The sequence below is a fragment of the Balaenoptera ricei genome, chromosome 6 (genome assembly GCF_028023285.1).
Source record: "Balaenoptera ricei isolate mBalRic1 chromosome 6, mBalRic1.hap2, whole genome shotgun sequence".
Taxonomy (NCBI): Eukaryota; Metazoa; Chordata; class Mammalia; order Artiodactyla; family Balaenopteridae; genus Balaenoptera; species Balaenoptera ricei.
In genome coordinates this window covers 10,628,346-10,645,804 of record NC_082644.1, presented here as the reverse complement: position 1 = coordinate 10,645,804, position 17,459 = coordinate 10,628,346, and the positions used below count along the sequence as shown (strand labels likewise).

Below are 17,459 nucleotides of genomic sequence, written 5' to 3'. Positions count from 1 at the left end.
TTAATGGGTATGATAAAATCATGTACAAGGTGCTTTGGGATTCCAGAGAAGAAAACCATTTAAGTCACCATGGAAAGTCTTGTTCACAAACAGGATAGCACTTTAATTTGAATAGGATTCAGAGGAGGCAGTTGGAAATTTCAGACAAGGAAACAGCATATGAGGAGGGAAGGAGGACAAACTTGGGCAGTTAAGTACCAGGGCAACTGTAGGAGATGAAACATGCTGGGAAGTTTGGGGTTTTTTCCCTTTCAGCAATGAGAAACTATTAGAAGACTTTGAGCATTGGGGTGATAAAATCAGATTTGTATTTTAGGAAGATCACTTTGACAGCAGCATAGGAGAGGAGATTGTAAGTAAGCCCAGTTGGGAAGTTTCTAGAGTAATTTAGAGGTCTTAACTTAAGACACTCATAAAGAGGGAGGAAATCAGAGAATCTTTCAGAGTATGTTTTGTCAACACCACCCTCCATGAACTGACTCTCAGCATTATGTGATGTTTGACATTATTAGCCTCATCCTTTTCAATAAGGAATGAACAGTTAGAATACAGCTCTTATGCATGTGGCATTCTGTGTATAAAGAGATATATAGAAGAAAGCTAAAGTATAATTTCTGCGCTCTAGGAGAATATAACCTTATGAGAAAGGTAGGACATATACATAAGAACCACTAAAAAACAGTGCAAGCCAGCATACAATTAAAACAGTGAGTATTAGAGATGATCAGTGTTATAGAACTTCAGAAAAGGGGAAGATCAGATTGGCCCATGAAAACATCTCAGAGGAGATAAGTAGGGTGATGAATGGTAATACAAGATAAGTTCATATTGAGTAGAGAATTTCTGAAGGCAATTAAATATAGGGGGATTTCAGCATCAGTAATCTGAATGGAATGGGAGTTTAGATAAGAAAGTTTATAATCTTTAATATAAGGTAGTTGGTAATTAAAATTGTGAGATAGAATTCCTTGAATCTTAATAAAAAAAAAGAACAGACCAAGAACAAGACCTTGGTAAATACAGTAATGATAATAATACAATAAGAGGGACTTCCCTGGTGGCACACTGGTTAAGAATCCGCCTGCCAATGCAGGGGTCACGGGTTCGATCCCTGGTCCTGAAAGATCCCACATGCCGCAGAGCAGCTAAGCCCATGCACCACAACTACTGAGCCTGCGCTCTAGAGCCTGCGAGCCACAACTTCTGAGCTTGCGTGCCGCAACTCCTGAAACCCATGTGCCTAGAGCCTGTGCTCCGCAACAAGAGAAGCCACTGCAATGAGAAGCCTGCACACCGCAACAAAGAGTAGCCCCCGCTCACCACAACTAGAGAAAGCCTGCGCGTAGCAGCGAAGACCAAATGCAGCCAAAAATTTTAAAAATTAAAAAAAAAATAAAGTGCCTTTAAAAAAATAGTAATAATAATACAATAAGAATAACCTAGCATGTGATTCAGAGAAAGTGCTTATAGACATGAAGGAATCTATGAAAGTATAGTGTCATGGAAACTAGGGGATAGACTATGACCTCCTGTAATGGCCTTTCTTATCTCTGATTAATTAAAATCATACTCATCCTTTAAGGCCTGCTTGATTCCCATATCCATGGCAGTTACTTAATTGCTTTTTAATCATTCTTTCAGTGTGACCTATTTTCAATACAGTCGTTTTTCCTTGGCTAAGTTTGCAGTTTCTGGAGGATGTGAACTTGGTGACAGACATTTGTATATTCCCCCACAGTATCTAGCCCGGTGCATATTAGGAGACAAATAAATCTATCAAACAACTTTAGAAATAATGTGGGCATGCCATCTCATGGCGATTTCTTTCGGCATCAGTTTTTTAAGTTTACACGTGAACACTATATTTTGGCCATGGTTTTCTCAACATTTCGTGGTATCTTGGCTATGAGATCACACGTATACACACATTCCTGCTTCTCAGTACTCACTCTAGTCCAGACTCCTTGATGGATAATTACTGATCTCAGTGCTACGTAAAATAAAATAGACTTGGGTAAATATACCTTCACATGTATGTCAACTTCAAAGAATAAGTAATTGGTAGTTAGATGAGAGGATATAAAAAAGGAAGTGGATGAGTAGGTAGGGGGAGGTTTGAAAAAGAGTGGTTAGTTTGGTAAGTAGGTGACATTTTACTATGTAGTTGAGTCCTAATTATCCATGGGCAGGTGGTTCATATTCTAGAATTTTGTGGATAGCCATATATTTCACTTAAATAATTAGACATAAAAACTCAATTTTTTCTGTGAAAAAAAAGTATTCTTTTAGTCTTATTCATTAAATTAAACTCAAAGACAGATTTCATTTTAGAAAATACTCAATTCATATTTTTAATTACCTTGATATCATTCCTAGAACACTGCATCATATTTTGCTCTTTTTCATTTGCCATATTTGTTTGAAATAGATACGAAGTCATTGAGAGGTGAAAGGTCTCCAAATTGGCTGGCAAATCATATTTGGAGAAATCTTTCACTCAGTTTAGGGCAATGATTATTATGTAAAATAATTAACTAGAATAACAGGCTTATTATGAAATATTTTCATTTGCAAACATTGTAATTATTTTACCAAAACTTGCAAACCAAAGTTAAAACCTTTGTGTTCTGAATGTGAATTCTTTTAATAAATAAGAATTAAATGCTCTTTTATCCATTCTGTTAACATGAGGAATTTAAACAATATTTTAAATGTAGCTTTTTATTCTTAAATGTTCTTTTTTGCTTTATGCAAACTGGAAAAAAAGACATGCTTTCTTTTATAATTTTAAAGGACTTAATTTTTAAACTCTGTGATCTAATGAAAACATTATTTGACAAGCACTGCTATAATACTAGATCACCTCAGTAGTATATGAATAATCTTTAAAATCTTTAAATTTTACAAATGATTCATATTGAGTCATGAAATTTGTTATAATCATTAAATGAGGGAAATGATAAATTAATGCTTTTGACAGCCAGTAGGTCTTCAGCTGCTTGTGATTAGTTTTGGTGACTATTTGAAAAAGGAATGGCCTGCTACCTTTTTATTTTTAGAAATACTACTTAAAATTTAATGTATTAATTAAAATTATAAATTATTTTCAGTTGTTTTCTTTGATCTTTGTTATTCTAAATTAAATATTCTTTACAAAAAGTGTATAGTATGTTTGAATGTTAGTTTTCTTACCTCTGATGGGGGCTCAGTGAGTCAGAATTGCAACAAAAGAAAATTTAACAGCTCCCACTGCTGCCTTTCAAGGTAAGTAGAATGACAGAGAAGACAGCCTGCAATAAGCAACGTAGCCCAGTTGACATACTCAAAAGCTGTGTCTTGGGCTAGGGATAAGGAGAGAATTTGCTTTTGCAGGAATATGGGTTACAAAGTGTTAGGCGTTTGTTACTTGTGTATTTAAGTTGATGTAGCTTTTACAAAATAGCATTCTCACAGCCTGAAGCCCTAATGAAAAGTAATTAAGACCATTTACAGGTAGTTAATTCAGCTGTTAGCTGGGCTCTCTGGAAAGAAGCTGTCGGCACTTAGCTGTCATCATTGCTTGCCAATTCCCTCACTTTTTTTTTTTTTTTTTAAGGTCACGGTAATTTCTCCTCTAATTTCATTTGCTTGCTTTTCCAATGCTACTCTTTTAGTAAAATTGGAGTTTGCTGTCCTACTGATTATAACCATTCTTCTAAACTCCCTGGGACAATGCCATATTTCTTCTATTGCTGTTCTTCCTCTCCTGGAACCCACCTCATAACCCAAAACTTATTTGACTGAGAAAAGTATCCTTACTTAGCATAGCTCCAGATCAGTCAGCTCTGCTTAACTTCAGCTTCTGTCCTTTTGCAAAGCATACCTTAATTCTGAGCCTAATTAGTAGATTTTCTCTCCCTTCTGTTTGGCCACTTGAATAATTCAAGAGTGTAAATCATCAAAAGTTGGTTGTTACTTTTTCACTTGTTAGTTTCCTAATTATTTCACTTGATGAGGTATTTTCATGAAAATTTTTAGTGTTATTTTCTAGTGTGTTCTGTGACCTACTTCAAAATAAACTCTCCTATATTAGGTACACTCCCTGCAGTTACAGAGGAATGGAGGAGAGACTACCTCATGGCAGCATGTCACGACTCACGGATCACTCCAGGCACAGTAGTTCTCATCGGCTCAATGAACAGTCACGACATAGCAGCATCAGAGATCTCAGTAATAATCCTATGACTCACATCACACATGGTACCAGCATGAATCGGGTTATTGAAGAAGATGGAACCAGTGCTTAGATTGTCCTAAGATGGAAAACTTGTGTTGTTTGAAAAGCAGATTTTCTTCTTTGCCTTTGCATGACTGATTGCCATAACTCACTGTTATGATGCTTTCAGTCAGGTGCAGATTGTGTCCATTGAAAAGTAAATTTTCGCTTTTTATATTGCAACAAACTTGGAACATCAAGGCATCCAAAATGCTAAGAATTATATCATCGCATAAATAATTCTTATTTCTAGGTTATGAAGAAATAATTATTTGTCTGGTAAGCATTTTTATAAACCCGCTTGTTTTATATTTAGAAAAATCCTAAATGTGTGGTGACTGCTTTATAGTGAACTTTCATATAATATCAACTAGTTGTGAGATAACATTCTGGTAGTTCTGTTAATAAAACAAAATTTCAGAATTAAAGAAATTTTCTATGCAAGGTTTATTTCTCAGATGAATAGTAGGACTTTGTAGTTTCCTTTCCACTAAGTGAAAAAGAACTGTGTTTTTAAACTGTAGGAGAATTTAATAAATCAGCAAGGGTATTTTAGCTAATAGAATATAAAATCAACAGAAGAATCTGATTAGTCTATTGAAGGCTCTTTTGAAATTCTATCAAAATAATCTTTATTCAGAGAAATACAGGAGCAGGATTAGCGACGGAGTAAAAGCGGAGATGGGCATTTTTCCCAGTAATTGTACTGTTTTTATTACTTTTGTAAATATTACTTTTACTGGCTGTGTTTTTATAACTTATCCATATGCATGATGGAAAATTTTTACTTTGTAGCCATGTTTTCCCATGTAGTAGTATTGATTCATAGAGAACTTCATGTTCAGATATGTTCTGTGAAAGCATGTAATAGAATAAGCATCACACATTATAAGGTTTTTTGTGGTAACCGTAATTACAAAATGGCAAAATGTTTCCCCTGTATTTGTTGTTGTATTTTTCTACAGTGAGATGTGATCTTACCAAAGCCACCAGATCTTGGTATCCAGGCCCCTCCTATCAGTGAGTTGATTGTCTGCACTTGCATTGCCCAGTAGCCAATAGGCTACAGCTTTTGCCCCACACCCTTATTTTCACATTCTGGATCATTCTTGTTTATAGCTGAAATATATATAACCTAAGTCCAAAGAGGTGATTAATTCGGGGTATTTGAAAATCATTGTAGCTAAATGGAGCATGATTAGTCCTGCTGTGAAGTATCTTTTAATCTTAAAAATATCAACTCAAAAATGTTTGACATTTTGTCTTGTAAAATTTAAATAATTTATAATAAAGACTGTGAACTTTATTAGGCATGAAATTGATCGGAAAGGAAAGAAAAATTCTGGAAAATGCTGGATGTGTTTTATAGAAAAGTATATTTAAACAAGGGATCCTCAACCCTGACTACAGATAAGAATCACTTGATAACCTCTGATACCCGACACCTTCCTCTCATTCAGATGAGAACTGGTAGTTTTTTAAAAAGCTTTCCAGGTTCTAATCTGCAACCTGGCTGCAAGGTGTTTTAAGCTGACTTGCCCCTGATGATGATGTGATGGCATCATGTTGTATCACGTGAAAATCTAGCTGGATTCAGTGTTATGCTTTTATATCATTACCTGATATACAACTGGAATTCTGGACCCCACTTCTAAGGATTCTTACTCATTAAGTCAAAGGTGATGGTAGGCCTTTAAAATCTGTAGTTGTAAAACAAAATAGCGCAGGTGATTGTTATGCTAGTATCCAAGAATCACACTTCAAAAAATATTCTAGACTCTAAAGAGGCCTGGCTTTGCCATATGCTAACTTTTGACCTTTAACAGGTCAATTTCTCTGAGCCTCAGTTCCCTTGTTTGTAAATGAAGACAGAAGATAAATACCTACCTCACAAAGTTGTCAAATAGGTATCAGATGGAAAATCATATGAAAGCTCTTTGAAAATTTTAAATTGTTATGAACTATAAGGGATTAAGATTATTGAGGATTTAAGAGATTTGTTTGAGGGCTACTATAGTACATTCCTTGACACGTGTTTAATTCATGTGTACTTTTTCCTCTCCTTCTTTAAAACAAAAAGTACCAAGAAATTAGGTGTTGACAGAAGCTTTCATCAGGCACAGAAGTCAGTTTTCTGATAATAATAATTTGTGTATCATGTTTTTTCTTTCAAAGTATGTATTAATATTTATTATTAATTCTTCTTAAGATATAGTTGAACATTTGGCTCAAATGCTTTACTTTTTCCTCCATCTTCATTGTCTTTTCCCTTGAAACTGGAATTAATACTCAAGACAAGTCGAGTCTGAATTCCCTCACATCTGACAGTTAGTAAACCTTTACTCTGAAAGCCAAACTTATAACAACTCATTTATAAATAAATCAGTAATTCTTGAGGCTTTTGTCTGAGGATTTCCCCTGAGAACAGCATGAGAGACCAAAACAAACATTCAGACAGAAAAATAAGAAGTTAATATAGAAGGTACCAGTTTCAGCTCAAAGATGTTGTCATCCATCGCCATCTACATTATATTATCAATTGCCAAAATGTTAATTGATTTCTTTGTGGGCCAAGTATAGACAGTTAAGTGAACATCATTATGAAAATCTTAACTTTGTGCTTCCTGATTTTTATATATTCATTTGTATCTTCTCTACTAAACTATTGATGTATTTGTAAAGGCTATATTGGCCTTTCAGTTACTTTCAGTATCTTAGTTTCGCTCCACAAAATTTACTTAATATTGTTAATCTATTGTTTTAAATAACCGTATTTCATTTGGGTTGTGTTATTTATCAAACTAGTGCTCCAAATTAAGATTTTTTTCTTTAAAGAAACAGTTGAAGAACTATAGCAAAACAATTTCAAGTCTCAACTAGCTTAAACCAACATGAGCAAGTCTGGACAGCTTTCTTACCATATGTTTAATTTGTGTTGTGATTGGCATATGATAATGTTTAGTATTTTATTTGTTCAGTTGACAACTGAGAAAATAATAGTTCTCTCTAAAATGTTAATATACAACTGAAAGGTTTTTGAGAAGTACTCTGATTTCAGCAATATTGTATTGAATTTTTTCAGTGATTAAAGCAAACAATTCAAGACGATATTAAGCTCGAAACAGTAGCTAGTTTCAAAGAACAATTGATTAATAACTCAACAACTAGCAAAGGGCATAGTACATAGTAGGTTTTCAATAAATATTTAAATGAATGAATAACTCATGTTATGCAACTCACTTTCACTCCAGCAGTGAAGTCTCACTTCAAAGAAATTTGAAGAGTCTAAATTTAAACTAAGTGAAATGAAGTCTCTGCTTTACCAGAATAATATGCGGCAATTAGTAATATGTGAATTGCACCAAATAAAGTGTACTTCTCCTAGAGTAACAGTCCATATTACTATTTTAATTAAAGAAATATATATACAAACTTGTACCAACACTTTATATTAATTTTAAAAGGTGATGAGCAATTCTTAGAAGTAAGTATTTAGGTTCTTGTTGGTTTTATGTGAAGTTAGATCTTTGTGTAGTAGTTGGGTAAATGAATATTCAAGTAAACCTTGATTAATGATGATTTTCTAAAAGCTGTTTCTTAGAGCAGATTTATGAAAATTCTAAGAATCTCTTCAAATTAGAAAAATTTACTACATTTTAACCTACCTCATTAGTTTCTTTGTGATAATAGTTGGCAATAACTGAAGTTGGTAACTGTGTTGGTTTAGGCTATATCCCCATGAAATAAAAGGAACTACTTAAAATTTTTTGATAAAATAGTGGATCATTGGCTTGAGCTTAGAAAACATTAATATACCAAAGTTTCGCTGTGATGATATTTATATTGCTTTTGACATGCCAAAGGTATATTTACATATTATCATACTTGGAATCAAAAGACCCATAATTATGATGTAAACTAGACAGCTCATTTAATTTCTCTTGGTCTCAATTTCTTTGATGTAAAATAAGGATAAGGTAATTTGGGGCCCCGAAACTTACCTCACTGGACATTGTGAGGATCAAATGAGATAACAGGAATTATAGTACTCTTTAACCTGTAAGTTCCCCTGCTGATAGTATTTGTTTTTGTTAGAATTTTGGGGTTACAGAAAGCAAGGATAATGGTCTTCAGTGGTATTTAGCAGTAACAACAGAATAGGCAATTAGACCAGTATTCATTTGGTATAACCTTTAAATCAGCAATCCAATTAATCCTTTAAAAATTAGGTTCTTTTTCAAGAGTGGCTATGCCCTTAGATTGTATTGGTTCTTTATTATATGTTATACCAGAATATGCTTTCAAATTTTATATAGCTGAATTTGTAGGTCACTTTCATCAGAAATTTGGGGATCTCCATTATATGTTTTCTTTGATACAGAATGATATAACTACATTAGCTTGGTTTCAATGAAATTTATAAGAAAAATATAAAGAGAAGTGTAAGCCTTATTTTTCTTTCTTTGAGGACTTTCATGTGCCCAGTTCTTTCCAATTAAGAACAATTTTTAAAATGTGATTACTGTAACTTGTTGGTTTTCATCGTAGCAAAACTTTACATTTTAAGTGATAATATTATCTTGTTTGTATATTTGCATATATAATTTTTAAACCTGCATAAAGTAAGGATTTTTCCATTCTTTTCCACACATAAGCACACAAAAGAGCATTTTTATAGAAACTAGATTTACAAAGGAACTCATGATTCTTTTAAACTTCTTTTATGCCTTTTTTACAACTGATTAAAATAAGAAAAAGTGTTTATATTTAATTCAGCTATGTTTCTTGGTAGCTGTATGATTTTATACATTATTCTTATATCATTTTTATCTATTTTATATGAAAAAATTATGTTGACATCTTTTAATATTTTAATTCTCTTCCCTTCTTTTTTGTTCCAATTATATGAGTTTTGAGAAAGGAGTAGGAAGACTAAGCAACCTTTACCTTCCATCTGACTATAATTAGTCTCCTGGGTTTTTTTCTAATGTAAATTCTATATTTCTTTAATAGCCAAATTGATATAGGATTATAATTTTCTCTCAGGATCCAAAGTATTCTGAGAAAGAAAATGTTAAGGTCTATCCAAGACCAGCCATCTTTGGAGACATTCCTATTTGGTTGATTCATAAAGATTTAATATAATAAGTTATTAAGCATCTTTCTTATTCTGTGATCTCTAATTAGAAAGTAAAAATTTTGTTGCCATAAAGATAAAAGAAGGTAAATTTTCACTTATAGTTTAGTCAAATCCCATACTAGTACAACATTATTCCTATAAGTGAGAGTCGTTCAGTCTATTTAAATGTATTGAAGGTTGGTTTCCTTCAGGGTATTTTTTTTTAATAATCACTTTTCTCAGAAAATCTATTATGTCCTTTCTTGGACATTTTCATTGGTATGATAGCATTGTTCATAATTTTTTTCTCATGTTATTGGCCACTGTCACCAGTTTTCCCCAATCAAGAGAAACAAGTTTTTTACCTTGTAGTAATTTGGGTTTTGAAAATTGTGTTCCATTATTTTGGTAATTACCATTCACTAGTAACATTAGTATTTATAAGACAGTGATATTTTTCAAGCTTGTTATTTTATCATAGTTCCTGAAGTAGGGTGAACTACAACATTATTATTATTGTTGTTGTTGTTATTATTATTATTGCCCTGGGGTTTTTGTTATATAAGTCAGCTTGTTTGTATTGCTAACTTGCAAGTATTTCTTTACCTGTGTTGACATGCTTACTGACATAAAAGAAAAAACTTTAGAGCTTAATAATTTCTTTTTTCTAAATTGGCAGATTTTTTTAAAGCTTAGTAAAAATGCATTATGTTATTTTTAAATACCACGAAACTTTGTGTCAGAAGACCTGATTTCTAGTGTTGCCTCTGTTTTCAATGAGCTGTGTAACTTTGGAATTTTACCTCTTGGGACCTCAGTTTTCTCATCTGTAAATGAAAGGAACAAGGGGATTAGATCAGGTAGTGTCTCAGATTCCACCTGTCTCTGATTTGGTTATCCCTTGACTATTTTATAATCATTATCTAGGCTTACTTTTATTCTTGTTATTCTTCCCATGAACTATATTTACAAGATCAGCCTGTACTGTTAATGCAAGTTATACTCAAATTAATAGGATTCAGATATGTTGCTAATTTTGTTTCCCATTCATGATTCTAAGTAATTTTATTTTATTTTATGTTTTTCGGCCACACTGTGCGGCTTGTGGGATCTTAGTTCCCCGATCAGGGATTGAACCCGGGCCATGGCAGTGAAAGCCCCAAGTCCTAACCACTGGACCTCCAGGGAATTCCTGCTTTTAAGTAATTTTAAAGGAGGAAAATTATATTACAGATAATAAAAGTAAAAGAAAGTTTACAAATAATTGACATGACCTTTTTTTCTCCCAAGGGAACAGTCTCCTAAAGAACCAGCATAAAAAAAAATAAAAAGAACCAGCATAAGCACCTTAAAATTGACGTTGGGAAAAAAATAACATGTAAAATTCTGTGATCTTTGTTCTCTTAAATATGAATGTAGCTATTTAGGCTAAACTTTTAACAAAATGTATTCAAGGTAAAATTAGTAAACAAAGCAGTGATAACACTGGCCCATATAGCTAATTAAAAAGCTATTAGATTTTACTGACATTAAAATGATTATAAAATGTAAAAGGAATTTAAGAGGAATGGATTGAAATTTTTCTGTTCAATAATTATTCTTAAGCTGTATTCTTAGATTTCATTGCATAAATATAGTTGCAAGATTGCCATGGGCAAGTGAATGTCCTGCTTTAAAATATTGTTAGAGATAAATGTGGTATGTTATTTTTTATTTTTTTCTGGCTCTGCAGAAGATGTTTCTCTAAAGCCTCCTTCTGTAATAAAATGTGGAGATTCCATTAGTTCCATCTCTCAGCAGAGTTCTCTTGTAGATTTAATTACATTCTCTGAGAACCAGGCCAAGGAGGTTCCTGTTACTTTTAAAGATCATTGTCTTTCTTCTAATTGTCTTCATTAGCTCATATCAATCTCTTGAACCCTTGGTCTATAGATTTACAGTCTAGGTATTGGGTTTGGTGTCTGATGGGTAGAGAAGAATAATGGAAAGTTGATATAGGAAGGTGTACTGGTTTCTGGTGTGATTTCTTTGGCTGTACTTGATTCCTTGTCTTTGGTCAGTTCACTGGATCAGACAACTCTCCTGACTTCCAGAAATTAAATTAGACGCCCAGCTTCTCTCATTCAGACATGCCTGTATTACAATGTTATTTTAACTGCCTGTTAAAAACAACAACTTTATTTTCAGTTCTCTGTCTCTGCATGTTTTGATATTACATTTGTTAAGCTTGAGTCTGAGGTCTAAACATTTCATTGAGTATTTTCTGGGTTTTGATAATGGGATATTCTATAAGATAAAACAGATAATCCTAGGGTGATTTAATTTATATTTAAACATCCACTATTTTTCTATTTCTCTACCTACTTATCCCCTCGCCCAGTCTTGAAAAGGAAGTTTATGTCTTCCCTGTCTCCCTCCCTTAGTCCTGCCTCAGATAATTTTTCTTTGAACTACTCTTGTTGGCAGAAAGATTTAATATGAAATAATTCTATATATCTGAGACAAGATCAACACAGTAGTTCTTTACACTGAGCTGAGGTGTTTATGTACTTGAAAATATTGTGTTTTCTTTATATGTGAACTTAAAATTATTTTTTTAATCATGAAAAGGACTCTGATTTGAAAATATTAGTCTGGAAATTCTTGTCATCAGGTGCTATTTTTACCTTAGCTTGTGAATTATCATAGTAAATCTGAATTCTTTATCATTCATCTTTTTAAAAAGTTAATTTCTCGAAAATTATCCCATTTCACAGATCTTTAATGCCAACTTAAAACAACTTTTCTGCTTTTATTTTGAGAAATGCCAAATTCGGTTTTCGAGAGTTTTATTTTTTCATTGCAGTTTAAATGTATTGCATATGTGAAGGAGTGACTGCAGTTTAGAAATTTACTTTGGCATGATAAAGATAGCAACACCACAATCCCTCACTCCCAGTCCCAAAAAGAAAAGTTCATTTGACACTCAAAAGCTATTAAATTGTCTTATTTTTATTTGAAAGAGCTATGGAAACTGTTTCTTCTAATTTAAACTTTTTAAATTAGGAAAATACCAACTTCACTGTATTTTAATCTGTTAGTGAATTGGGGATATTATTTATGTAAGTATATATGTCTACAATTTATTATAGTTATTTCACTTTCTGTAATATATGATACCTGAAGCTCACATTTATTTAATGTGAGCTTTTTTTTTTTGAGACTTTTTTCGTTTTGTCTTATTTTCTTAATGTTGTACAGTATTGTATATATTAGGTTATCACAGTCATCTCAGCAGAAAAGTCTTCCATAGATGGACTGTTCTTTTGAGAATCAGCCCAAGGAGATTCATATTACATGGTCATAGTTGGATAGTATTATTCTGAGCTGTGTGAAGTTGCTGGTTTTGTTGATCAAATGTTAACAATTTCATAATATATATTCAAGAAACAACCAAACAAAGATCCTTTAGAACAGATGTAATGACTTCCCATTTCAACTCTTTTAATCAACCTACCAGAGGCTTTATGAAGAAGACTCAAACTACAGATAACCATAGGTCTATCAAGAAAATTCTGCTTTGTTTTGCTGTTAAATTGCCCAATTTTCAAAGATGTTTAATCAAAATGACTTCAGTAATTGAAGCAAATATCTTTTGGGAATACGTAAGTTACATACGCCTTTCATTGAATCTGTATGTAGTTTTTAAGCTTTCATTACTGAAATATTGTTATACATCTAAATATCATTTAGAGGCAAAATAACTCCCCTCCCCACCCAATATCTAATATGGACTCAAATTTTGCCAGCTATAGAATTTTATCTTCTTGATAGGCATTCTAAAATAATGAATACTATTATGTTATGTAGTCAACAAATTTGCCTTAAAGTGCCATTTAAAGATTTTCTTTATGCATATGTTTCAGGTTGTAAGAATTAAAATATATGAGTATAAAAAAGCATATAAAATTAAGAAGCTCCGACACAGGAAATCCCCAATTTTAAATAGAGCTATGTTCTAAAAGGTTGCAGATTGCGTTGTTCCAAAGTCATACTACATCTCCTCATATAAATAATATTTTTGTGAATAATAAGGGTAACAGATAGCCAACAAGAGCTGACTTAGTGCACTCCAGTATTAATCTAGGGGTCTTGGTTTGGAATAAAGTGTTAGTGACTATAGCCCTTTCACCTCTCTTAAAAACAAACAAATACATTGTTGTTAGCACAGATTACTATCAGTTAGTAGAATATTAAGCTTTAAAAGTGGAAATAATTTAGTGTTGGTGGAACTATTTTGAGACAGGAGATATCATTTAAATGACCTAACTTGGGAATCTGCTCCTCTTTCCCTGAACCCATGTGATGACTGAAAGTGCTGTATATTTTCAGTGACCTTGAAGAAAGGAGCTAGTCATTTCTTTTTTATGCGTCATATGAAGTCAGGGCCTTGCTGATCTCATGTTTTTCAGTTCAGAGGCTGTGTCTGGAACATCCTAGATATCCTTCACCCGTGCTCTTCTAAGGCTGTCTGTGTTTCAGGCTCTGTCTACCCTACCTTCAGCTAGGCCTGTCTTCCAGCTCTGCTCCTTGATGTTAAATTTACAGATGGGCACTGTCCATTCTTGTTTTAAAAAAAAGTCTTTCCTCATTTTACTGTTATCAGCAATGACCACCACCTTCTCTTTTTTTCAAGAGATATAAAGGTAGAAAGGATATTCCTTTTTCATTATTTTCAAAAACTATTATTCTTAAACAGCTGGCACTTAGCAATTTAGTTTTCAAACCCTAATCTGAATTAAGTTGATGAGGTGATTCTAAAATTGATTCTAAAATTTTAATCTTGCTTTATCATATAAACATCTAGTTAGAAACTGTTTATGCTAATAAAGACTTGTATTTTGTGGCATTAGTTCTTCATGTTTCTTTTTTATGTATTTAAAATCGTTCATTCTTTTCCAGATAAGTGGAGAAGTTACCGTTGAGCTCTGTATAGGACAAGTGCGCTTGATTAGAGCATGAAATGTACTTTCACATTAGCTGGATGTGCTTTGCACTCTGCTCTTGTAGGTTTATTTTGTTTACAGTAGACTGATGTCAGTTTTTGTAAATGTTTTTACTTAGCACTTTAACTGTGAGTGTATAAACTGATTTTAAATGTAGTGGTTGTATATTTTGGTTATAAATTGGAAATTTGTAATAAAATTAAATGATTTGTTCTGTATTTTGTCATTAGTACCTGACTGAGTATAGTTTTCTACCTCATCTTCTAGACTCTATTTAACATATTACACTGCTATTTTTATTTTTTATTTTTCTTTATTATATCACCAAATTTACTTAAGAAAAATAGATTTGGACACTTTTTTTCCTCCAGTTGACAACCTTTGAGAGATGTTGCTGTTCAGTGTGGCACACAAATTAATAAGGAAGCATTGTGATGACAGGGCATTATATTGAAATACCCTCGCATACCTCCACCTCCATGTATAAAAATACTCCTTTGGAATTAATGCTGTTGTCGCCTCTTGAATTTAGATTCAATTGTCAGTAAACCTAAATTAAATGTAGCCACAATCTTTAAAATGATTGCATAAAGAAGAGAAGTAGTTAAAGCTCTCAGAAACATGATATGTTACAATTATAGATATGTGTAATCAGGCTATAGGAAATGCAATACTATTTTAAACATTACATTTAAACTAAATAGTTTCATTTTGCCATTAAAATTAATAATGGTGCTTCACATCCAAAATAGGTGTGGAGGTTTGATTATTTCTCATTTGAGAACAACGTAAATGCCTTCTTGCCTCTACTTTTCCATCTCATGGATTCTCAGGGGTTCAGAGGTCATGTGGTAGCCCCCTTCTCACTTACGGAACCAGCTTTGAAAAGGCTCCAAATTAAATATAATCCTTGGCAGCTTTATTCCAGTCCTAGTACAGAAGAATCAGGTTATCTCACCAAATTTTTCGTCCTCTGATAAAATCTGCAGATGCTTCTTAATTTGCCTCTTTGCTAGGAAGGATGAGAGAGGAAAATTCTCATCCATCACAACTGTAGGTAACAGTGAACTATGGAAAGTACTAAAGTATAAAGCAACGTATCATCATTTGGTCTCACTGCTGATGTTTAATTGATGTCAGTAAATCTTTCACACTAGCAAATTATAAGTTGAAATTTTTTCTAAAAGATTGAAGGTAGCCACAGTTCTCCCAGGCACAGATAGAATGGGCTTTCCTTACACCCTTCCTGCAAACTGGGAGAGAAGAGATAATTACTTTATTATCCTACAGTGGGAACAGCTGTACTTGATTCTGTGCATTCCCTGGCCTTGTATCCACGCATTTGGGGGTACAGTTAGCTCTGAAAAGTTCTAAACAGAGTAGGTAGATCAATGAAGGTATTACATAATAGTGACCTTCTAAGCCTGGATGTGAAACAGCTTCATTATATAGACATTTCAAAATACCTATGCAGCAAGAGGAAAATAGACTTTTCAACCAAGTATCAGTTGGAAGTCAGAGATCTGAATGCACTGACTAAACTATTGCCTAGTGTTCCAGAAAGGTGCCTGCCACCAATGTGCTGGAAGGCACCAAAATTTAGTGTGAATGTAAATAAGGAGCTCAACATATGGGGATAGGGAAAGCAATACTGAAACACAGTTTGCTGGTCTCCTTTATGGCTAAATATTAATTGAACAAGGAATTAAGACCAGAAAAGAAGCGAACCTCAAGTACTGCTCCTTTCAGTTTCCATTTTAAAAAGCTCAAGTTTTATAACTGTTATTGATGATTTCCAGAAATTTGATTTATTTTTTAAGAATTCTGTATTTACAGGTGCTTGGTGTGCTGTTCTTCATGAATGCAGTGTTCTATTCACAGTCCAAATCATTTACAGCCATTAGATAGTTGTTGGGTATTTTTAAATAAATGGTTATCTATTTCTCAACTGCCTCTCGAATTAGAAACTGTAATTACATGAGTCTCAAAGCCTGGCTCTTTATGTTTTATTAATTATTTTTGTTGGTCTCCATCACAGATGGAATTTTTCACTTGTAATTCCTCAGAACTAAATCCATTCATATGGAATTCAGAGCAGTGAAAATAAATTTCACACCGTAGAGTAGGAAATGATAACGACAGCAATAAAAAGGAGCAGGAGGGATCTGGGGACAGCCAACAGGACCAGTTCAGTTCTCAACTGGTGTTGGGTTTTGCAAAGGTTGGCTCATTATAACCTGTACAACATAGTCCTTTGCGATCTTCAGGTCTTGCAACTTCATTTTGTCAGTGAGAGGTCTGCCAGAAAAGAACCACCGCTGACTACCCGGTTCCACTCCTTCTGCTTGCACGTACCCGCCTCTTCATGGGGTACAGTGTGTCTGTGCCGTGGACCACAGGGTTGAGTCCCTGCTGGTGGAATGGCGCAGACGGAGCTGAGATTCATACCCAGAATTGGGTGGTGGCTCAGGAATATCCCGAGTCTCTATGTTGCTCTTTACCTCTATCCTGTTGATTGGTGGTGCCACGCAATAGACTGGAAGCTGATGCCTAGTCCCCAGTTCATCGTAGCACTCTGTAAGCGCACCACGTGGTAACGTTATGTTCGCACCGTCAGTGATTGCCTGTGCCAGGTCATGATCGTTGCTTTCAAAAGCACGTGCTGCAGCCATCAAGGCATCCCAAATCTCTTTACAGCCTTCAAAAGCTGGTGCAGTATCCCAAAATTCATCTCTCTTGCTGAGCAGTTGTCCATCTGTCATGGGATAATCGCTTTTCCATTTGGGTTCCTCCTTTTTCAAAGGCTGGTCACAACCTGAAGCAACTCAGTCCCAGGGCCGCCCGCCCGACAGGCCTGGCCCCCGCGCCGCCCTCGCCTCTGGCTAGGCCCCGCCAGACCAGGGCTGGCGCATCCCCAGCGGGTCGCAGCGCCCGCTTCACCCCCTCACAGCCCAGCACACCCGCGTCCAGGCGTCGCAGCCTGTCCGCCAGGCCCCATCAGCCCCCGCCCCTACGCTGCTATTTTTAAATTAGGTTTCATATTTTATGTTCTTCTAATTACTAATTTTTTCATTCATAATAACAGGACCCACACTAATCT

General features: G+C 34.1%; 1 protein-coding gene and 1 pseudogene across 3 annotated transcripts in view; one reads left to right on the top strand and one right to left on the bottom strand.

Annotated features, from left to right (window-relative positions):
- FZD3 (frizzled class receptor 3) overlaps positions 1 to 4,546 on the top strand; it is a 95,504-nt gene extending 90,958 nt beyond the window's left edge. For all 3 annotated transcript variants that reach the window (XM_059926211.1, XM_059926210.1, XM_059926212.1), the window contains one exon: positions 4,073 to 4,546. In XM_059926211.1, coding sequence (XP_059782194.1) covers positions 4,073 to 4,286 — 214 coding nt within the window. In that variant the 3' untranslated portion in view covers positions 4,287 to 4,546. The remainder of the gene's footprint in view (positions 1 to 4,072) is intronic.
- A 12,002-nt stretch (positions 4,547 to 16,548) lies between these two features.
- LOC132367626 (ubiquitin domain-containing protein 2-like) lies at positions 16,549 to 17,162 on the bottom strand (annotated as a pseudogene).
- Between the last annotated feature and the right edge of the window lie 297 nt (positions 17,163 to 17,459).